We start from the raw sequence: 21,176 nt of genomic DNA, 5'->3' as shown, positions 1-21,176 counted from the left end.
AAAAAAACTTTTATCTATATACAATAGGTAGCCACCAGCTAGTTAAATCATCTTTAGTTAGTAAGATGAATAACTATTAAACAACTGGCTCTATTCTCTCTCTCCCTCTCCCTCTCTCTCTCTCTCTCTCTCTCTCTCTCTCTCTCTCTCTCTCTCTCTCTCTCTCTCTGTCATCAATGATGAGAGAGAATCCTTGATCAGCTGCCTCCTGCACGCCCCACACTGAGAATTGAACCCACAACCCGGATGTATACCCTGACTGGGAATCTAACCGTGACCTCCAGGTTCATAGGTAGATACTCAACCACTGAGCCATGCAGTGGGCTTTATTCTTATAACACGCCCTTTCTTTTATATGCCCTTCCCCCCTATCAAAGCCAGATTTAGATATGGCAGAGACATTGATATGGCAGAGATATTGGAATTATCAGACCAAGAATTTAAAACTATTAATATGTTAATGGGTTTAATGAAAAAAGTGGACAACATTTAAGAACAGGTGGGTAGTATAAGCAGAAAGATATAACCTAAGAACTAAAAGGAAATACTAGAAATAAATAACACTGAAACAAAAATGAAGAAAAAAAATAAGAGTGTCTTTGACAGGCTGATCAGTAGATGAGCATGGCTGGGGAATCGATAAACTTGAGTAAATGTCAGTAAACATTTCCAAAATGTTTAGAAAATACAAAGAAATATAAAGAAAAAGATGAAACAATATCTAAGAAATGTAGGACAATTACAAAATGCACATGAGAATACCAGGAGAAGAGAGAAACAATATTTGAAGCAATAATAATCAAGAATTTCCCAAAATTAATGACAGACACCAAACACAGATGGAGGAAGCTCCAAAATTACCAAGCAGGATAAAAATAAAAAATCTACACCTAGTCATATCATATTCAAACTGCAGAAAATAAAACACCAAATGAAAATCTTGAAGCCTGGGGGTAGGAGAAGGGAGGAAAGGTAAGAATCACAAGGAACTTCTCTCCAGAGAGCATGCAGGTACAAAGAGAGTGGAATGAAATGCTTAGCATATTGAAGGAAAAAGCTCACCAGCCTAGACTTCTGTATCCAGCAAAATTATATATTAAAAGTGAGGAAGAAATAAAGACTTTTTCGAGCAAACAAAAATTTAAAAATTTTGTCACCAGGAGATTTGACGTGCATGACATATAAAATTTTATCAGAAAGGGCGATGATATAGGTCAGAAACTGAGATCTACATAAAGGAAGAACTTTACAGAAAGAATAAAGGCAAGGTTAAAAGCGAGATTTTCAGAATTTTACACATTTCCAATCTGGGTATTTTTGGGACCTCCAACTAAATGTCCCACGGACAGCTGAATATGTGAATTGCCTCAGGCCTTGGGTGGAGGCCGGAGGGATATGGTAGCCATTCCTCTATCTAGGGAAGGAGTTAGCCCTTGGAAAGGGTAGTCTCACTAAAGCCCTGTAAGGTAGTCAGGGCAGGTAATTCATTCGAGCAACAAAAAACATACACTGTGTGCCGGGTTCTGTGCGTGGCGGTGGGAGTAAGTAGACACCAGGAAGGGTGACAAGGAGAAAGAAGAGTAAAACGGTCACTGAGGGCTGGCTGGACTAAGCGCACAACAGAAAAATGAAAAGTGAAACTTATTTTACTTTAAAAATTTTTCTTAATTAAATAATACAAAAAGAAATACAGAAAAGCACGTAGATTACCTACAGTGTCACCAGCCAAAGAAAACCAGGTTAACAATCTGATGTCTCCTTTCAAACGTTGAAAGGTGGCGCCCTCTTCTGCTTTGTAAGAGGAACAGTTCAGTTCTCACAGGAAGGCTTTGCAGCCGCGGGAGGCGGGAATCTCAGGGATTCCGGAGGGTGACGAGGATGGAGAGGACGAACGGCACGGCCCCGCCTTACAGACTACAAAGTCGGTAGTCTGTAAGAGAGAGGCGTTACTCCCATGCCGGTTCCGCCTAAAACGGCGGGGCCGGGAGGACCCCCACAGGCTGTGAAGGAGCCTCGCACCCGCCCAGGACCTGACGGAAAAGGCGGGACCTCCGGGGCGTGCCTTCCGGGGACGGTGCTTTGTGGCGCCAGCACGCTCCCCGCCCCCGCCCATGGCCCATTGGCTCTCCATTACCGCCCTTTGCCGGGGCAGGAAAAGCTGGTCGCAGGGCGGGAAGCGCGGTAGCCCTCGGGTTCGGGACGTTTGAGGCGGAGCGAGCGTCCGGGAACCATTGGGCCGCCAGATTCTTCACCCCGGCTCCCGCCCAAATTGGAGAAAACCTACAAGACTCTGGCGGCCCATGGGAGGCGCTGAGCCGGACCGCTGAACTCCCGGCGTCCATCGGAACAGCCGAGCCCGAGGGCCTCCGGAAGCCCCGCCCCCGGACGGAGCCAGACAGCCTTTGGGGGAAGAACCTGGGTCCTGCCCGGGAGGCAGAGCGCGCCTGCCATGGCTGAGCCCCCGGGCGCCTGCCCGGCTGCCCTGCGCTTCGCTGCCGCTGCCAACTGGCTGGTCGTGCGCCGACGCTACGTGGACCATTTCCCACGAGTGTTAGAGTTTCTGCGGTCCCTGCGCGCTGCTGCTCCTGGCTTGGTTCGCTACCGCCACCACGAGCGCCTATGTATGGGCCTAAAGGCCAAGGTATTAGAGCCAGTGAGCCCGAGAACAGAAGAGGCGAAGGGGCGGGATGCCAGGATCAGACTAGGACAGACCGCTTAGGGGGTTGGGAGCGGTTGCAAAAGGGGAGCTTGCCCCGAAGTGGGAATTCTGAGCTCAGTCCCATTCACAGGTGGTGGTGGAGCTGATCCTCCAGGGCCGGCCTTGGGCACAGGTTCTGAATGTCTTGCAACAACACTTTCCAGAGTCTGGACCTGTAGTGCGGGACCCCAAAGCTGTAAGTGATCCTTGGAACAGTCCCCACCCACAGTAAATCCTTGGTGCCCCTAATTTGTCTGCCCTCTTCAACAGACAAAGCAGGATATGAAGAAGATCTCAGAGGCACAGGAAGCCTTTTGCCAGCAAGTGAAATTGCTGGCAGAGGCCCCTGTGGATTTGGCTTGGAAGTTGCAGGTGAGACTAGCTAATTTGAAAGCTATGATATGGCTTTCTTTTCTAGTCCCCTTCTGACCTGCTTTTTTCTGTCTGCAGGAACTTGAACAAGAGTATGGGGAACCCTTTCTGGCAGCTATAGAAAAGCTATTTTTTGAATACTTGTGTCGGCTGGAAAAAGCACTGCCTATCCCACAGTCACAGCAGGTTTTCCTAGGCCTAAACACAGAGGGCAGAGTGTGGGGCGGTTGGACCAAGGTCTGTGTTCTTTATGCTCTCTCCCTGCCCACAGCTTCAGGATGTGCTGAGTTGGATGCAGCCTGGAATTTCAATCACTTCTTTTGCTTTGAGACAATATAGTGCGGACATGGGGTGGCCACTTCCAGGTACCAGGGCCATCTGGAAAAAATTAGAAATGTGGGGGTGGAATATGTAGCCTGAGACCTTTTGAGACAGCCAGCCCGTTATAGGGGGTTACATGGGCTTGAGACCCAAGGAACCAGATTGAGTTCATGTGTTACTGTCTGTTCTCTTTACAAGGAACATTCTTTTCTTTCTAGAGTGCTCAGTTACTAATTCAATGAACATGTCAGAGCCCATGGAGCCCAGTCCTCCTCGGCAACCAAGACCAGCACTCCATCAGCCTGTGCCAAAAGCCAAGCCTGGCCCACACCTTCCTCACGGAGCAGCCTCAAGAAAGCACCCAGAACCTTTGGCTGGTCGCCACTTCAATCTGGCCCCTCTAGGCCAGCGAAGAACCCAGGCCCAGTGGGCATCCAGTAGGGTAGGCCATAAGGAGCGCCCCACAGCCATGCTATTCCCCTTTAGGAATCTGGGTTCATCAACCCAGGCCATATCTAAACCTGAGAATAGGAAAGAACAAGGGACACACATGGCAGTTCCAGCAGGTGATGCCAGCACGAGAACAGCCTCCACTGGAAAGTCTAAGAGTCCATCCCAGACCCTGGGCGGAAGGACTGTGAAGGAGAACCCAGTTGACTTGTCTGTCTCAGAGCAAAAGGAGTAAGTGGAACCGTTGCTTCTGCCTAACAGCACATTCCTTGCCTGCTTTCCCTTCACCCTATCTTCTTTGTTTGTTCCCACCCCAGGAATTGCTGGGCCTGCCCCATGGAGCCCCTGAGACTGTCATTATCACCTCCTAGGGCCGGGAAGCCAGGTAGGTATACTGAGTCAGGACTGGATCAGACAGCCTCCTCTCTTGGGACTCTTGAGGCCTCTGTTCACCTAGAGGAGTACTGTGATTCTAGTTTCCTTCTTGCAGAGTGTCCTCCACCTCTGTGCAGCCCTGTCATTACCATAGGGGACTTGGTTTTGGACTCTGATGAGGAAGAAAATGGCCAGAGGGGAGGAATGGTGAGTAAGGAGGAACAGAAAGCTGGGGAAAGGAGATGGGGCAGAAGACAGAAACCCATGCTCCCTGAATATGGAGGGCTCAGGGAATGTTTCTGGTGACAGGATCGCCCTGCTCCTTTCTCTCCAGGAGTCTCTGGAAAACTATGAGAAGACAAAGTTTGACACCCTGATCCCCACCTTCTGTGAATATCTCCCCTCTTCTAATCCTAGTGCTGCCTCTGCCCCTTCCCGTGACCATACAGACTCCTCTGATAGAACCAGAATGCCTTCTGCATCTTGCCTGTTTCCTTCCTCCTCACCTCTGCAGGCAGTTTAGTGGGGATAAAGTGGAAGCCCAGGCTTGGGTTGCTTAAGTGTATGGCCCAAATTACTTTGTAATGCTGGATCATTAAACTTTCTGTTTGTTAAAACACTGTGTTGCTGTGAGGGAGGGGAATTAAGGCTTCTATAGGGTCAGTGTAAATCATTCCTTAGAAACGTAACTGGCCTCTCTCTCCAGGGCTAAAAGAATCCCTTCGCTCTTTTACTTCCCTTGGAAAGTGTTTGAGTGTATCAGAAAGCTTACCAGGGTTGAGAACCTGGATGAGAAATTTCCTTTTGCTATTCTGAAAATATCCGTGTGTTCTGATGCCAGAATGTATACTCTGTAAATTTTCATGCTGCCAGGTTATCTAGGGGGTTAGCACTTGAATGGAGATGCTTCACAGAAAAAGTACTCACTGTCCTTGACTCCACTGGTCAGTGCCACCTCCACCTCCACCTCCACCTCCACTTTCCCGAAGCCAGCACCCAGATGCCAGACTTGTGTAGAAAGCCCCAGAATCTCTTTTCAGTCATTGGGATCTCTCTTTATAGAGATACTTTAAAAAAATAAACACTTAAGAGCTTTTTAGATGTTCAAAGATTGCATTTAATGAAGCATGATGATCACAACATGATTCTAAAAGCCTTCCTCTTAAGACCAGGGCCATATCTAAAACGCTTATGTCCTGTATGAATCAGTATCTTTTTCTTATAGTAATCTTCAGAAGCTAAGTCTCCAGATTGCCATTTGATTATCAACTTCATTTTCTCAGCCTGCCTGCCTTGCTTCCTAGTGAGTGTGTTGTGGATGCAGATAGAGAAGTACAGCATTATTGCAGGAACTCTCAGGAGTGAGATGGTCAAATAACACTCACAGCACTGGGATGGGTGAGGGGCCACTTGCGAGGCCCTGTGGTTTGATGCCGGTGCCTTAGGAGGGCAAAGCTGCTCAGATCTGGCTCAAGTCACTGAAGGCTGGATTCACCTGCTGGGTGACGCGGATGAAGGTAGTTCTCCGACTCAGCTCCTTCAGCTTAGCTGCTCCTACGTAGGTACACGTGGAGCGGATGCCTCCAAGTATGTCTCGGATGGTTTGTTCCACATCCCCTTTGAAGGGCACCTCCACCGTCTTTCCCTCCGAGGCCCTTAAAGGAGGAAAATTTTTTTCTTTTTCCTTCGGGATTCCTTAAGCCAAATGACTCTTCCCCAGTCTATGGCATTAAACCCTGGTTCACCACTTTTCTCCCAAGAACGATACCATCCATCTCTCAGCAGCCCTGAATTCCGCCACCACCCTACTTAGCCATGCCTTCCAAGAACCCTCAGCTCCTAGGCCTCTGCACATACCTGTACTCAGCAACGCCCCCCGCATACTTCTTCATGGCTGTGTCAGAACTCATTCCGTAGAAGAGCTTGTATTTTTTGCCATTCCTCTCGACGAGCTCACCACCTGACTCGCTGTGCCCAGCCAGCATGCCACCCAGCATCACAAAGTCAGCCCCTGCCCCTACCAATGAGAGGAAAGATGAATCTGGCCCAGGTGTTCACGTGCCCACCCACCCTCAGAAGCAAACTCACACCAAATTCTAAAGCCACTAGAGATTCCCTGTCTGGCTTTGCTCTCTTTCTGCTGTTTTTGCTGTCTTCTGGTAATTTTTTTTTTTACTTTGCCCAATTGAATAAGACTCACTTCAAGTGCTCCAAGAGCAAAGGTCTCCAATTTTTGTTGGGAGTGTGAGCAAGGATCACCTGGACAGTTGTAAAAAATGCAGGTCTGCAGCCTACTCTCCAGAGCTGGATTTTGTAACTCTGAGGGCATTTACATAGCCCAACAGCCAGCCCAGGGGCTGGTGCAGATGGTCCTGGCCCACACTTGGGAAAGTCCATATCAGAGTCTCGGCTGGCTTTCCCCAATGACACCACCACAGGCTTCAGGATCACGAGTTCATATTATGAAAGAACCTGAATGGCTTCCTCAGCCTTTCTTAGCCTGATCCTAGACCACATGTGTCAAACACAAGGCCCGCGGGCCAAATCCGTCCCGCCAGGCCTTGCAATGTGGCCCGTACCGCGCTGTCATCACTGCACTCCGCTGCGTTTCCATCACAATGACAGTTTATGACTGTTCAGTAAACCATTCGGCCCGCGATTTAGGCTGGATTTTAGATTTTGGCCCCTTCTCTGATTGAGTTCGACACCCCTATCCTAGACCCTCAAAGGTAACGCATCCTCTCCTATAGGATCCTCCTCTTGGCCCTCACAGTGTCCTTACCGAAAGCCTTGGCCACATCCCCAGGAGAGCTGCAGCCTCCATCCTGCAAAGTAAGAAGCAACGTGAAGAAACAGCATGGCTCAGCAGTGTCCCCACAGTCCACCTCAAAGCTGACAGGAACCTAGGAGTCCTGATCCACCTCTATCAGAGCTCCCATACCCGGTAGAAAACCCAGCTGTTTGGCAGCCTCACACCCTGCTCTGCCCTTGGACCTTACTGAAATGATGTGGCCTTTGAGGCCATGAGCAGCATCTGCACACTCCATCACTGCACTAAGCTGTGGATACCCGACTCCAGTTTTCTTCCGGGTGGTACACACAGAGCCTGAGAAGAACGTGACAAGGATGAGAGAAGTGCTTTATAGCTATGTGCCACTGAATAGACAGCCAATGGCCCCCAATAAGCCAGCTTACCTGGTCCGATTCCCACTTTGATGATGTCGGCACCAGAGAGGATCAGCTCTTCTACCATCTCTCCTGTTACCACATTCCCTGCCTAAGACAAAGCAATCAAAACAGCATTCTTAGGGTCAGAAATGAAGAGGAAGTTGTGTGCTCTCATATATACCATGCCTGGACCAGGTCCTTCCAACATTATTACAAAGAAGGGTACCTGGGTCCCCTCGCCGGGGCCCTCAGAGCTTTTAGACCATCCACTCCAAAGGATCCTGCTTCCCCAGTGAGGTAAGGGGGTTAGTTGCCAGTGTCACTGTTGCATTGGGATAAAACTGGGGTCCAACTGGACCAAGATGAAATTTGATTTACCCAAAAATTTCCTGCCCTTAAGCCATTAAGTGATAAAACCTCTCTGGCTTAGGGGAAGACATAATGATATAGGCTATATACCATCTACATAGCTGTATTTGCTTTTTTGTTTTGTGTATTTGCTTCTGATGAACAGAAAAGAGCTCCTTCAATGCTGTGAGGAAAATTAGGTCTTCTAATCATTCCCCTAAGCTTGTAAAATAAAACATTAGATGTGCCAAATCCGATTTGGCTCAGTGGATAGAGCGTCGGTCTGCAGACTGAAAGGTCCCAGGTTCGATTCCAGTCAAGGGCATATACCCAGTGGGGGTTGTGCAAGAGGCAGCTGATCGATGATTCTCTCTCATCGATGTTTCTAACTCTCTATCCCTCTCTCTAAAAAATCAATAAAATAAAAAAAAAATATATATATATATATATATATTTTTTTTTTTTTAAAGTTACATGTGATCCCTTTAATAGGATTGTAGTATCATGTTCATTTCGGTAGGCAGGTAGATAAGTATCACAGATATGTACAATGCATAAGCACATGATTTGTTGAGTAATGTCAGGAACACTGGATTTACCAAGACAATGTATCAAGGGTCAGAGATTGCAATGACCAATAAACATTTTAAGCATGGAGCCTTGGATAATCACACGATTAAGCAGACCAGGAAAATGAAAATTCAGTAGAGGAGGAATTGATGCAACAAAAAAAGAGTGGCACAAAAGAGGGGAGAAGGAGAGGGATGTACTAACTAGAGTAATAGAAACATACCATGATGGTGTGTCCAGGGAAACGTTTCCGTACATCCTTTACAAATTCAACAAAGTGTTCAGAGTAGCCATTTGCCACGTCCAGACATATATATTTCATCTGGGGAATAGCTTCCAGGATCTGTTCTAGCTGCTCAAAGTCAGAAGAGCCTGTGCCTGAGCTGGCAGCCAGATGCTGTGGGAGAAGCGGGGGCATTGGCATGGGAGGCATTAGACAGCTGTGGCATGTTTGAAAAGACCTGATGAGCAGTCTAAGAGTTGATCCCCAGGACGCCAAGAAAAGATTCATGGGAAAATGAAAAAAGGAAGGGATCACGAAAGGGCCAGTATTACCTCAAGACAGTCGGGATTCTGGCTGGCAAACTCTTTCCACTGCTCCAGGCTGTAATGTTTGTGGACAGCAGTGAAGAGGGAGAACTGAGAAGAAAGAGCCATCAAAAAGGAGAGAACTTTATTAGGATTTCTTTTTCTAGAAGGAGACCTTTATACTATTCTATCTGAGGGGGGAAAGGACAGGTCTAGAAAGAGAAACTTAAAGAACTCGGGGACTGAGGTGAGATTTTTAATGCAACCATTTGTGTCCCTACAAATCTCAGTAGGACTTTTTACCATAGCTAGTACTGTCAAACACTTCCACCAAAGCACTAAGTTATCTGGTTTGGATTTTACCTGCCAGCACATACAGTGCTTCTGATTTAAAAGGTGACAGGACAAGCTGTTAGTGGCAATAGGACAAGGAGTAGACAAGAACTATGAAAACGCCAGACAGAGCCAGTGTCTGCCTACACTGGCTCGGCCCTTCTATGGTAACCTGGTAGAACTAACTCGTTTTTGGTATCTCTGGTCAGTTTACCCACAGCAATTTGGTGAGTCTAAATGCTCACAAAAGGTGCCCTGGCTGGGTGGCTCAGTTGGCTAGAGCATTGTCTCATGCGCAGGAAGGTTGTGGGTTCAATTCCAATTGGGGCATATACCTGGGTTACAGGTTTGATCCCCTAGTCAGCGCATACCTAGGGGGCAACCAATCGGGGTGTGTGTGTGTGTGTGTGTGTGTGTATTTTTCCATATATATATATGCTCACAAAAGGTAAGGCCTTAAGTTTAATGGAGCCAATTAAATGCTACCCCATCCTTTCTCCATCACCACTGGAGTAAAGGACAAGTTTTCTTGAGACATGGACCAACCTGAAAAGTTTATTTCATTCGATCTAATTCAGTCAACAAAATTCAAGTATATAATGACTCACTGGACTTGTATATTCTAGCTCAACAAATTGCAAACAATATCCCAATACTTTGAGAAAAGCATTCAAAGGCCACTGTGAATGCTGGTGTTTGTGCTTTAAAAGTGCAGGCATGCAAACAGATGAGACAGCAGTTGACTGAGATAGCACAAGCCTTGCAACTGGCAAGAAATCCAAGGAAGTCATGCATCAGCCAGCAGTAAGTATTACTGTTATACTCAATCGGAGATCACCACCAACACTACCTAGCTGGTACTGAATTCTGCTCTCAGCAACACTCTGCCATCAACATGCTGACAAAGGAAAATCACTGTAGGAGGTCAGTAGACCTTGGAGATAGTGTTGCGTGATAAGCACATCCAATTATATACCAAACTAAAGATCTAAAAAAAAATGCATGCTTGCCGAAACCAATATGGCTCAGTGGATAGAGCATCGGCCTGCGAACTCAAGGGTCCCGGGTTCGATTCCAGTCAAGGGCATATACCTTGGCTGTGGGCACATCCCCAGTGGGAGGTGTGCAGGAGGCAGCTGGTCGATGTTCCACTCTCATGGATGTTTCTAACTCTCTATCCCTCTCCCTTCCTCTCTGTAAAAAATCAATAAAATATATTTTAAAAATTAAAATTAAAATTAAAAAGATGCATGCTTGCACTCAACCTTTTTATTATTACTGTGAAACTTGACTCTTATCTCTAAAATCTTATTTCTTTAGCACTCAACAGTATTTAAAAGCCAGTCTCAACACAAAACATCAAAACAATGCCCACAAGTTCCATGTGTTACAGCATGTCTAATAACACTGAAGTCAGATTCACCATTTCTCAACTCAACAGGGCAACAGCAGGATTCCTAAATAGTTAGTGCACAGCAACAGCAATACAGTACTATAATAAAATAATAACTACCAGCCTCAGAGAAATGACAGCAGACATTCCAGAGACTTACAGCAATCCAAAATAAAGGGAGATGAAGTCCTGAAGGTTAACAGAGCCTCAAGCAGCAACAGAATCCCATCAACCAAGGGCTACATGGATTAACCAGAAGAGTGCATATGTTCTCAAGAGTAACCAGAGTAACTACCTTCTCAGCTACAAATATAGAAGCAGGTAATATTACTGACAAGAGTAGCATATTCTACTTTGAAAGCAAACAGTATCCTGTATATAAGAAAAACACCTCATTTTGGGCACATCCCAGAAACTCCCAGGAACCTAGGACTTAAAGATTTAAAAAAAGAAAAGAATAGGCATATTATAAAATTAATAAGCTTTTCTCTAGGATCTCCTAATTAGGAATTCTTAAATGCTCAAAATGTAGTTTCTGGACTAAAACAGTGACTGTTTAGTTTTCTAACAATGATGTAACAGGAGAGATGCATGTGACTTGGAGGGGGTGACCTGGGGCTGGGAAAAGTTGGCAAGGTATATAAAACTACCGCACAAGCCCTAGCCAGTTTGGCTCAGTGGGTAGAGTGTCATCCTGTGAACTGAAGAGTCTCGGTTCCAGTCAAGGGCACATGCCCAGGTTGTGGGTTCAATCCCCAGTGGGGGGCTTGCAGGAGGCAGCCAATCCATGATTCTCTCATTGTGGGTGTTTCTATCTATCTCTCTCATTCTTCCTTCCTCTCTAAAGTCAATAAAAATATATTTTAAATAAGTAAATAAAACTGCTGCACAGACCTGGCCAATGTGGCTCAGTGGTTGAGCATCGACCCATGCACCAAGAGGTCACTGAGGCTTTCAGGCTCAATCCCCAGCAGAGGGCATGGAAGAGGCAGCTGATCAATGTTTTTCTCTCATTGATGTTTCTCCCTCTTTAAAAATCAATAAAAACATATCAATTGACAGGGGGGGGGGAAAGTGTGAATATGCTTTTTTGGAAAACATTGTATATCAGAAAAATAGGATCAAAACTTAGCTTTGAGCCGAAACCGGTTTGGCTCAGTGGATAGACTGTAGGCCTGTGGACTGAAAGGTCCCAGGTTCGATTCTAGTCAAGGGCATATACAATACAATGGTTGTGGGCATATCCCCAGTAGGGGGTGTGCAGGAGGCAGCTGATCGATGTTTCTCTCTCATCGAAGTTTCTAACTACCTCTCTCTCTTCCTCTCTGTAAAAAATCAATAAAATATATATTTAAAAAACAAACAAACAAAAAAACTTAGCTTTGAATCTCATTAACTTACATGGCTCTTTGAACTTACCAGATACTGGAGAAAATAGAAAATTGGATTGTTAGTTGCCAGAGAGTTGATCTGGGATGGAGACGGGAATGCAAATAACCCTGCAGTCGGCCCAAATAGCTGGACACCACTGAGGAAGCAGCGTAAGTGAAGGCCTACCTTACTAAGGACCTTGGCCATTTCAAAGGTGCCCACAGTATCCATGTTGGCAGCAATGATGGGGATCCCAGTGTACATCTGCTTTGAGTTGCGAAATGAAAATGATCTTGTGAGATCCACCTGCAGATATGAACAGGAAAAAATGAGCATTTCATTCACCCAAGAAGCAAGTACTGCTGAGGAAAAATACCAGGAGTCTTTCTCAGTCCTGGTCCACCAGGGGAAGCTGGCTCACCTCACTTCGAGACTTAAGGGTACTGCGTTTGGGCCTCAACAAGACATCCTTGAAGTCCAGTTTGACGTCGTTGTCTATGTGAGGCATGGCGGGAGCTCCGGGGTAGCAAGAAATCTGAAGGTTGGAAGGTAAGGAAAGACCAGACGGGGGAGCTGAGTCAATAACAAAGCCTTCATGCTCTGTTAGGGCTGGCGGCAGGGCTCATCTCTCTCCTCGCTTAAAATGTCCAAAGTCTGGGCATTGGTCGAGGCGTGGTCGGTCCCTGAAGACTGCCATCTCCGACCGGCCCCACGGTCGCGATTACCCTCCGTGTCTCCACCCCAGGGGAGAATAGTTGGGAGGGAATCGTGAACTACCCTAAACAGGTACATTCTTTACCCTCCTTTCCCTTCTCCCTCCCCTGCAAAAAAGGAACGAGGTCAGAGAGTGATTGGGGGCCGAGAAGGAACGGGGGAGGGGTCCCACAACCCGTTTCCGGAATAGGGGTACTCACTTCCTGTGACCGCGGCCAAGGTGGCAGTTAACCGAAGTTCCCCGTGCTTAGCAACTAAGCCTTGTGGGCCACACCAACAGGTTCCGCTAATTGCGGGCGAGAACAATTAACTGTGGAATTCCGGCTTCGGCGGCGGCTGTGCGAGATCTTCTGGTTAACAGAGTTCACGCGCTGAGGTTGCCGTTGGTCTGGGAAGCGGACTACAACTCCCAGGGTGGAACGCGCGGAGCTGCCCGCAGGCAGGACGGGAAAAGTAGTTCGTTCCGCCCCGTCTTCCCACTAGACCCTGCTCGCCGGGGACTCTCAGGATCGCGGAGGCGTCATCTCTGCTCTAATTAAGCTGGCCGCCTTCTTTTTCTTTAGGACGCCACCGAAAGTAAACGCGGGGAGCATTTCTAAGCCTTTGGGGAATCCCGAGGAAAGGAGAGGGGGTGGAGCCAGCCAATGACCCGGAAGCAGAAGTGACTCCCACCGACAGAGTGCCGGGGAGCGGCAGCAGCCACCGCAGCGGTAGAAGCAGCGATTTATCTGTGTGCAGACCCAATATTGGAAGAAGATGCTAATTAAAGTGAAGGTGGGAGCAGCTAGTTAGCTTTGTCCAGACGCCATGGTACTGGGCTGGCCGCCTTGCCTTACGGGAGAAGCGGGGAAGGGAAACCACGCCTTTCCAGAGCCTGGAGGGCGCGGACACCCTCGGGGCTCCGCGCGAGGGGTGATGGGAAGCGGGGGGACTCTAGGTGTTTGATTGCGAGGGTCCGGCCCACCTCAGTGGCGGCGGGGTTTCTGTCCTTCCTGCTGTCTCGCCAGACGTATCATGACCCCGAAGGCCTCCTCTGTCAGAGTTCTCGCGGTATTCAAACCTCCCGCGGCCAGGGAGAAGACCTAGCCTCAGCTTGGCTCCCCTCTCTCTTAGATTCTTGGAATAAGCTCAGGTCTCCGTGCTGCGAGCCCAGGTTACCTGCTTCTCCCAGTCCGAGCGCAGCACAGAAAACCTTAGCCTGGGAACCCGGGGGGAGCTTCGGGGGGGAGGGAGGAGACGGTTCCAAGGCTGGATCGTAAGTCTTCGCTGGTTGTCAAGGGTTAGTGTCTCAGCCAGCCTTCAGGAGCCCAGACTGGGAGTGTTCAGTTAGGACCTGCCCTTAGCCAGGCATGTTGGGCCAGCCTCACTTCCTTGGCGGAGGCGGGTTAGTTAGTTGGTTACCAGCACTGCCCTAGTTCTTGGTACTAGCAGTGCTGACTTCATCTTCTCAGCTCCCATCATTTTTCCATTCCCAACCCTCACTAGTCCCATCTGCTATTTCCTCTTTTGTACTTGCAGACAGACAAAAATTAACAATTGATGCAGTGCGACATTAGTTTTGACTTTTTTTAAAAAATATATTTTTATTGATTTTACACAGAGAGGAATTGAAAGGGATAGAGAGTTAGAAACATCGATGAGAGAGAAACATCGACCAGCTGCCTCTTGCACACCTCCCCACTGGGAATGTGCCCGCAACCAAGGTACGTGCCCTTGACCGGAATCGAACCCGGGACCTTTCAGTCCCCAGGCCGACGCTCTATCCACTGAACCAAACCGGTTTTGGCATAGTTTTGACCTCTTTACTTCTGAGTAAGTCTAGCGTTACTTAGTCTATCAGCTCCTTAGTGTATTTGCTATATATAATAGCCATTCTTAACCTCTTCAGTTCTTCCAAACCATCCCTTAGTTAAGGATTGAGGCCGAACAGTATGGCCAAACTATATTGTTTTTCAAACTCGAGTAGTGGCCTATAAAAGAGTCACTAATTGTGCCAAGATCGGTTTGGCTCAATGGATAGAGCGTCGGCTTGGGGACTGAAGGGTCCCGGGTTCGATTCCGGTCAAGGGCATGTGCCTTGGTTGCGGGCATATCCCCAGTAGGGGGTGTGCAAGAGGCAGCTGATCGATGACTCTCTCATCGATGTTTCTAACTCTCTATCTCTCTCCCTTCCTCTCTGTACAAAAATCAATAAAATATATTTTTTTTTAAAAAAAAGAGTCACTAATTGTGAAGTCAATTTAAGGGTTCAGTGGGTAGTATGCAACTTAAAAAAAAAAAAAAAGAATAAAAGAAATATCAGGGTATACTTCTGGGTAAAAGTATTGTGTTACTACCCTGTTTCCCCGAAAATAAGACAGTGTCTTATATTAATTTTTTCTCCCAAAGTTGCGCTAGGTCTTATTTTCAGGGGATGTCTTATCTTTCCATGCGCTAGGTCTTATTTTCAGAGGATGTCTTATTTTCGGGGAAACACGGTAGTTCATATGTATTTCTTAATATGGGTCACTGTCAAAAAGTGTGAAGAACACTAGCAGATCAATGATCCAGGATCTTCTTTTCAATGCATCTTCTTTTCAATGCATAGGGTTTCTTGTGTCCCCTGAGTATACTGTTAGTTTAACAAACAGGTTATTATTATACTTGATGTTCAGTGTTTTGGAAACTTTTTAAAATATCAATCTACATTAAAAATTTTTAACTCATGTCTCAGACACCCACCCCCTCCCAAAAAAACACACACCTTATTATGTGTTATATGCTTTGACATTTCAATTCTAAGTTGATTTTATAACTCATTGATGGTTGAGACGTGCAGCTTAAAAATATACTGTGTTATAGATGGGCTTCTCAGGTTAAAAGTGTTTAAGAATCACCTGGGGATCTTGTGAAAATACTGATTCTAATTCAGTGGGCCTGGGATGAGACCTGAGATTCTGCATTTCTAACATGGTCCCATGTGATGCTGATACTGCTTGAGTAGCAAGGTTCTAGATTTTGTCTCTTCAAAATAATTTTTACTTACTACTTCTCTGAAATTGTCAGTTTCCTTTCCTGAAATACTCCTTTTTACCTTTAAGTGGGTTTCTCTATCTTCCATCTCTCTTTTTTGGTTGTTGTTTGCTACATTTCTCTATACGTTTAAATACATATAAAAGTGATTAGTTAGCTGTGAGTTATATAAATGATAGGTTTTATTGGCAGGACTCTTTTATCAATTACTAATTTTTCAACTTTTCTCTCCCCTTAGCTGACTTCTTCCATATCTCTTTCTGCAGTCCTTTACAGATCCTTCTGATTTAAATCTTCTCTTGATACTTCATCTTTCTAAAATTAAATACATCATCTTCTGTCTTAAGCTGGCTCCCCAACACTCATCTCATATATTGATCCTGCAAATCTACCAGGTATCTGGAACTCAGTTCTTTAGAATCATTTTCTCTTTTAGAATCTAATTTTTCCTTGATATTTCTTTTTTTGTTTGTTTGTTTTTGTTTTGTTTACTTTTCATTCCCATTACACTTATTCTGGTCTGGAGCCTCATTAACTTATGTCTTTATTTATGTGTGATGCCTCCAACCAGGTTTTTATATGGCCATGCCCTCTCTAAAGTCTAGAGCACATGTGTCAAACACAAGGCCCGCGGGCCAAATCCGTCCCGCCAGGCCTTGCAATGTGGCCCGCACCGCGCTGTCATCACTGCACTCCGCTGCGTTTCCATCATAATGACAGTTTATGACTGTTCAGTAAACCATTCGGCCCGCGATTTAGGCTGGATTTTAGATTTTGGCCCCTTCTCTGATTGAGTTCGACACCCCTAATCTAGAGTCTAAATCGAGACATAATATACAAAATTATAGTATACAGATCGTTAAACTTTTTCATCATATTGCTTCCTAACCCCAGATCCTGCATTAGTACCCTTTTAGCAGATAACTTTGGGCAACTATCTTTACTAAGTTCCATTTTTCTCATTCAAATGTTTTTTAAATATGTTTTTGTAATTGATTTGAGAGAGAGAGAGAGACATCATTAATGAGAGAGAATAGTTGATTGGCTGCCTCTTGCATACCCCACATTGGAGATCGAGCCTGCAATCTGGGCATGTGCCCTAACTGGGAATCGAACCATGACCTCCTGGTTCATAGGTTGACACTTAACACTGAGCCATGTTGGCTGGCTCAAATATGTTTTTTAACATACCGGTAGAATAAAACCCCAAATTCTTAAGGGTTCAGTTCAGTGAGTTTAACCACAGTATCTACTCATGTAACCATAAGATCTAGAACATTTTCACTCCTACTCTTATAAAAGGTTCCATAGGTTAGTTTTACTTGTTTTAGAACTTCCTATGAATTACAATGCAAAATTTTTGTGTCTGATTTTCTTCACTCAGCATTATGTCTGTTGTTGAGTATATCTGTATTTCCTTATAATTAAGTAGTATTCCATTGGATGGCAATGTCACAGTTTGTTCATCCTTTCTGTGTATGAACATTTTGGTTGTTTCTAGTTTCTGGCCATTATGAATAAGAGTCCTACGAACATTGTTATATAAGTCTTTTTGTGGTCCTGTTTTTCCTTTGGATAAATACCTAGAAATGGAATTAGTAGATCATGTGGTAGATATATATAACTTCATTTATTTATTTAATGTATTCTTTTACTTTTTTTATTTTAGAGAGAGAGGAACATCAATTTGTTGTTCCACTTGCTTATGCATTCATTGGTTACTTCCTGTATGTGACCTAAGGATCGAATCTACAACTTTGATCTGAAGGATACTTTAACCAACTGAGCTATCTGGCCAGGGCTTGATAATGTAACTTTAAACTGCTAAATAGTTCTTCTGGTGTACCATTTTATGTTCCCACCTGCAATGAATGAACATTCCAGCTGTTTTGCATCCTTGCTAATCATATCAGCCATTTTTGAAAAAATATTTCTATCAATATTTTACAGAGAGGAAGAGAGAGGGATAGGAAGTTAAAAACATCAATGAAAGAGAGACATCGATCAGCTGCCTTCTGCACATCCCCTATTGGGGATGTGCCCACAACCAAGTTACATGCCCTTGACCGGAATCGAACCTGGGACCCTTAAGTCCACAGGCGGACACTCTATCCACTGAGCCAAACCAGTTAGGGCCGTATCAGCCATTTTTATTTTAGTTGTAATAGTTGGTGTGAAATGTTATTTTATTTAGGTTTAAATTAATCAGTGCTGATTTTCACTCACCATAGCATTTTGACATTGCTCATTGTATTTGGACAGTAATATTCAATATGGCACTTCCTTGTTTACATAGATTTATTCTATTGATTATATGGCTCAGTGTTTCTTGATTGTAAGTCTTCACTTGAAAAATATTGTTGGCAGCCGAAACCGGTTTGGCTCAGTGGTAGAGCGTCGGTCTGCGGACTGAAAGGTCCCAGGTTCGATTCCGGTCAAGGGCACGTACCTTGGTTGCGGGCACATCCCTGGTAGGGGGTGTGTAAGAGGCAGCTGGTCGATGTTTCTCTCTCATCGAAGTTTCTAGCTCTCTATCTCTCTCCCTCTCTGTAAAAAATCAATAAAATATATATTATAAAAAAATATATATTGTTGGCAAAGACTGGATCACTTAATTTCTTTTATAGCCCCTCCAACCCCTAAAGCAGTGTGCTGGGCTTAAGTTCATCATATACATGTTAAATAGCATTGAATGCATTTTTGGGTCACAGTGAGCAGATCTGAGGGAAGAAGCCTAGTATTGCATGATATATAAAGAATATCTTTTAAAATTGTTCAGTTACTTTTTAATTATGGACAACTTCAAACATATACGACAGCATAGCAGTGTTTCCAAAGGGTGGTATGCGTACCCCCAGGGGTACGGGAAGAGTTTGGGGGGGGTACGAGTTGCACCGGAGTTTGGTGGGGATATGCACTGCACTGTGCTTAGCTGCGCCTGATTCTACGTTCTCATGGAAACTCAGCATTACGAAAATTATAGAAGGCGTACACATGTGTCAAAAGTTTGGGAAACACTGCCATAGAGAAAGACATACTGCACACTTTACCCAGTTTCAAAAACTATGATTTCATGGTCCATCCTATTTACACTTACCAGTCCTCCCTCCTTAGCTGATGTTTTCTGAAACAAATCCCAGCATATGTTACTAATATATTTCAGTATTTAGCTATCCACTGAACCACACCAGCTAGGGCAACTTTTTTTTTTTTTAAGATTTTTTTTAAATATATTTTTTAATGAATAACATAAACTGATTAACAAAAACAGACCCAGAGAAAGAGAAGCAGCGATCAGACTCTCAAACCTCAGAGGAAAAGTAGGGGAAGGTGAGGTAAGGGGAGGAGATCGACCAAAGGACTTGTTTGCATGCATGTGGGTCTAGCCAGTGGCCATGGACAACAGGGGGGTGGGGGCATATGTAGGGAGGGGTTTGGGATGGGAATGGGGTGATGAGGACAATTATGTGATACCATAATCAATCAATAAATTAAATAAATAAAATATATTTTTATTGATTTCAGAGAGGAAGGGAGTGGGAGAGAGGGATAGAAATATCGATGATGAGAAAAATTCATTGATTGGCTGCCTCCTGCACACCCCTTACTAGGGATAGAGCCCACAACACTGGCATGTGCCCTTGACTGGAATCGAACCTGGGACCCTTCAGTCCATAGGCCGACACTATATCCACTGAGCCTAACCTGCTAGGGCTAGGACACCATTTTAAGTGTACAGTCAGTAATTGTATTAGGATGTCAGCAGCCCTTAGCCTATAGAAGAAGTCAAGAAGACCAGAGCTGCAGTTTAGGATTTACATAGAAGACTGGAGAAGATATGGGAGAATAGAATGTTGAATTCTAGTGTTACTTAAGAAGTTATTCAGAGGTTATCTCTGATATCCTTGAGAATTCTTTGAATTGTCTAAATATTAATTTCTACCACTGATATACAACAAGATCCTTCTGGCTCAAAGGAATGCTATCTTTAAGATACCTCTCATTGCTATCTCAAGCAAAAAAATAATCAATTTTAGTGGGGTGGGGTGGGGTAGGGGATGTGAAATAACCTTTGGGACTAAGGTCAAATGGTTCACAGAACCTTGCCCTCTCAAACACATCCACAGCCTAAAAATGTTTGATGAATTTAGATGTGGTCAACGCCTTCCGATTCTTTAGAGCAGCTTTGCCAAGAATGTACATCTATCTCTTAGAAGGCAGTAGATCCAGAGACCAGGACAGGACATTTTACCTAAGAGACAAATTGTACGGTGGGCTGTAGGACTCATGAAACCTTTGCCTGTTTCAGACGCTGACCGGAAAGGAGATTGAGATTGACATTGAACCCACAGATAAGGTAATACCCCAACACATCTTCGTGCCTGTCTCCCTACATTTGTGTGGGTATGCTGATGAACTTAGTCCTTTGCTTTCATGCTGTCTGCATAGCTCTGTTCTTTCATTTCCATGGTCCTACCCCTGTCTACCATGGGCATCCCCTGACTACTTGTGCTTAGGTGGAAAGAATCAAGGAGCGTGTGGAAGAGAAAGAGGGGATCCCCCCACAGCAGCAGCGGCTCATCTACAGTGGTAAACAGATGTGAGTTTGGAATGGAAATGAGGGGTGGCGATCTTACATGAAGATGAGGGAGCAAATACTGGGGATGGAGTAGTCTGCTTCTTTTTATTGGTGGCCTAGACCCTTTGACAATTTAGTGATGCCTATGAACCCCTTCTCAGAATCTGATTTCTGCAGACATAAAATACATAGAATTACAGAAGAAGCAAATTATATTGAAAATATTTTCAAGATGCCTGCAAATAATTGTAATATGTGAAAATACCTAATTTCTATCATTAATAGGTTACCCATATTGCTTATACCAGTATGGATTTTGCCTATGTTTACAATTTAAAGAAATATTAGATTTCAGATAGAAATTAGTAAAAATAAAGATGTAATTTCTCTCATCTGAGTTTATAGCGCCCCCCCCACACACACACACAGATCCATGAAACCCAGGTTCAAAGCCCTGTTCTAGATGATTTCTCTAATCCTTTCTATGCCTTCTTTTCCTGCAGGAATGATGAGAAGACAGCAGCTGATTATAAAATCCTAGGCGGCTCAGTCCTCCACCTGGTGTTGGCTCTAAGAGGAGGAGGTGGTTTCAGGCAGTGATGGACCCTCTCTCCATTTTACCTCCTTACCCTGTCTCTTGTAATGAGGCATTATATATCCTGTCACTCTCTGGAACACCAGAGTCACTGCCCCCTCTCCTGGATGTCCAGTCTTATGTGTTTGTGGGTAGGAGACTGTGAGGACCCCAGGATGCAGTGTTCCTGTCCCAAATGGCCCCTGCTGGCCTTTGGGTTTAGTTTGCAGTCCTGTGTACTTCCCTCTTATGGCTATGTCCCTGGTTGTCAATAAAATATTTCCTGGCCTCCTGGACTCTTTCTTCTGTTACACAAACATGACTGAAGTAAAAATGGACTCAGTGCACACCAGGTATAGCAGGCTGAAAG

At 45.1% G+C, this 21,176-nt stretch overlaps 3 protein-coding genes across 7 annotated transcripts; 2 read left to right on the top strand and 1 right to left on the bottom strand.

The window, feature by feature from the left end:
* The first annotated feature begins 2,394 nt into the window (after positions 1-2,394).
* Positions 2,395-7,963, top strand: TINF2 (TERF1 interacting nuclear factor 2). Of its 2 annotated transcripts, none has more exons than XM_036450009.2 (9): positions 2,395-2,641; positions 2,790-2,894; positions 2,969-3,070; positions 3,149-3,256; positions 3,342-3,435; positions 3,610-4,072; positions 4,159-4,194; positions 4,231-4,423; positions 6,967-7,963. In XM_036450009.2, exons 1-9 carry the CDS (start codon positions 2,450-2,452, stop codon positions 7,162-7,164), a joined length of 1,491 nt encoding a protein of 496 aa, XP_036305902.1. In that variant the 5' UTR covers positions 2,395-2,449; the 3' UTR covers positions 7,165-7,963. The 2 variants fall into 2 exon arrangements, with proteins under 2 accessions (XP_036305902.1, XP_036305911.1); XM_036450018.2 differs by lacking the exon at positions 6,967-7,963 and adding an exon at positions 4,551-4,833 and having other exon boundaries at positions 2,399-2,641; positions 4,159-4,226; positions 4,332-4,423.
* GMPR2 (guanosine monophosphate reductase 2) lies at positions 5,310-13,008 on the bottom strand. 3 transcript variants are annotated; one of them, XM_045584936.1, is made up of 9 exons: positions 12,842-13,008; positions 12,349-12,462; positions 12,114-12,233; positions 8,526-8,699; positions 7,412-7,493; positions 7,216-7,322; positions 6,999-7,041; positions 6,074-6,233; positions 5,310-5,871 (listed from the first exon to the last, which is right to left on the bottom strand). In XM_045584936.1, the coding sequence occupies exons 2-9, from the start codon at positions 12,433-12,435 to the stop codon at positions 5,676-5,678; spliced, it is 969 nt and encodes a 322-aa protein (XP_045440892.1). In that variant the 5' UTR covers positions 12,436-12,462; positions 12,842-13,008; the 3' UTR covers positions 5,310-5,675. The 3 variants fall into 3 exon arrangements, with proteins under 3 accessions (XP_045440892.1, XP_036305939.1, XP_036305958.1); XM_036450046.2 differs by lacking the exon at positions 12,842-13,008 and adding an exon at positions 8,858-8,941 and having other exon boundaries at positions 12,349-12,772; XM_036450065.2 differs by lacking the exons at positions 12,114-12,233; positions 12,349-12,462; positions 12,842-13,008 and adding exons at positions 8,858-8,941; positions 10,852-10,917.
* A 247-nt stretch (positions 13,009-13,255) lies between these two features.
* Positions 13,256-21,094, top strand: NEDD8 (NEDD8 ubiquitin like modifier). 2 transcript variants are annotated; one of them, XM_036450245.2, is made up of 4 exons: positions 13,256-13,415; positions 19,963-20,010; positions 20,171-20,253; positions 20,736-21,094. In XM_036450245.2, exons 1-4 carry the CDS (start codon positions 13,398-13,400, stop codon positions 20,830-20,832), a joined length of 246 nt encoding a protein of 81 aa, XP_036306138.1. In that variant the 5' UTR covers positions 13,256-13,397; the 3' UTR covers positions 20,833-21,094. The 2 variants fall into 2 exon arrangements, with proteins under 2 accessions (XP_036306138.1, XP_036306145.1); XM_036450252.2 differs by lacking the exon at positions 13,256-13,415 and adding an exon at positions 13,429-13,451.
* The last annotated feature ends 82 nt before the right edge of the window (positions 21,095-21,176 follow it).

The sequence above is a fragment of the Pipistrellus kuhlii genome, unplaced genomic scaffold (assembly GCF_014108245.1).
Source record: "Pipistrellus kuhlii isolate mPipKuh1 unplaced genomic scaffold, mPipKuh1.p scaffold_m20_p_1, whole genome shotgun sequence".
Taxonomy (NCBI): domain Eukaryota; kingdom Metazoa; phylum Chordata; class Mammalia; order Chiroptera; family Vespertilionidae; genus Pipistrellus; species Pipistrellus kuhlii.
This window is presented reverse-complemented; position numbering and strand designations above follow the sequence as displayed.

Excerpts from the sequence above, each read along its gene's own strand:
- TINF2 (XM_036450009.2), top strand. The coding sequence starts at position 2,450 with ATGGCTGAGCCCCCGGGCGCCTGCCCGGCTGCCCTGCGCTTCGCTGCC. Across the intron at positions 2,895-2,968 it reads TAGTGCGGGACCCCAAAGCT|ACAAAGCAGGATATGAAGAA; the intron begins GTAAGTGATCCT and ends CCTCTTCAACAG. Across the intron at positions 4,424-6,966 it reads ATGGCCAGAGGGGAGGAATG|GATCCTCCTCTTGGCCCTCA; the intron begins GTGAGTAAGGAG and ends CCTCTCCTATAG.
- GMPR2 (XM_036450046.2), bottom strand. The coding sequence starts at position 12,435 with ATGCCTCACATAGACAACGACGTCAAACTGGACTTCAAGGATGTCTTG. Across the intron at positions 6,234-6,998 it reads GGATGTGGCCAAGGCTTTCG|GGGCAGGGGCTGACTTTGTG; the intron begins GTAAGGACACTG and ends TCTCATTGGTAG. Across the intron at positions 5,872-6,073 it reads GGGGGCGTTGCTGAGTACAG|GGCCTCGGAGGGAAAGACGG; the intron begins GTATGTGCAGAG and ends TCCTCCTTTAAG.
- NEDD8 (XM_036450245.2), top strand. Across the intron at positions 20,011-20,170 it reads ACATTGAACCCACAGATAAG|GTGGAAAGAATCAAGGAGCG; the intron begins GTAATACCCCAA and ends ACTTGTGCTTAG. Across the intron at positions 20,254-20,735 it reads ATCTACAGTGGTAAACAGAT|GAATGATGAGAAGACAGCAG; the intron begins GTGAGTTTGGAA and ends CTTTTCCTGCAG.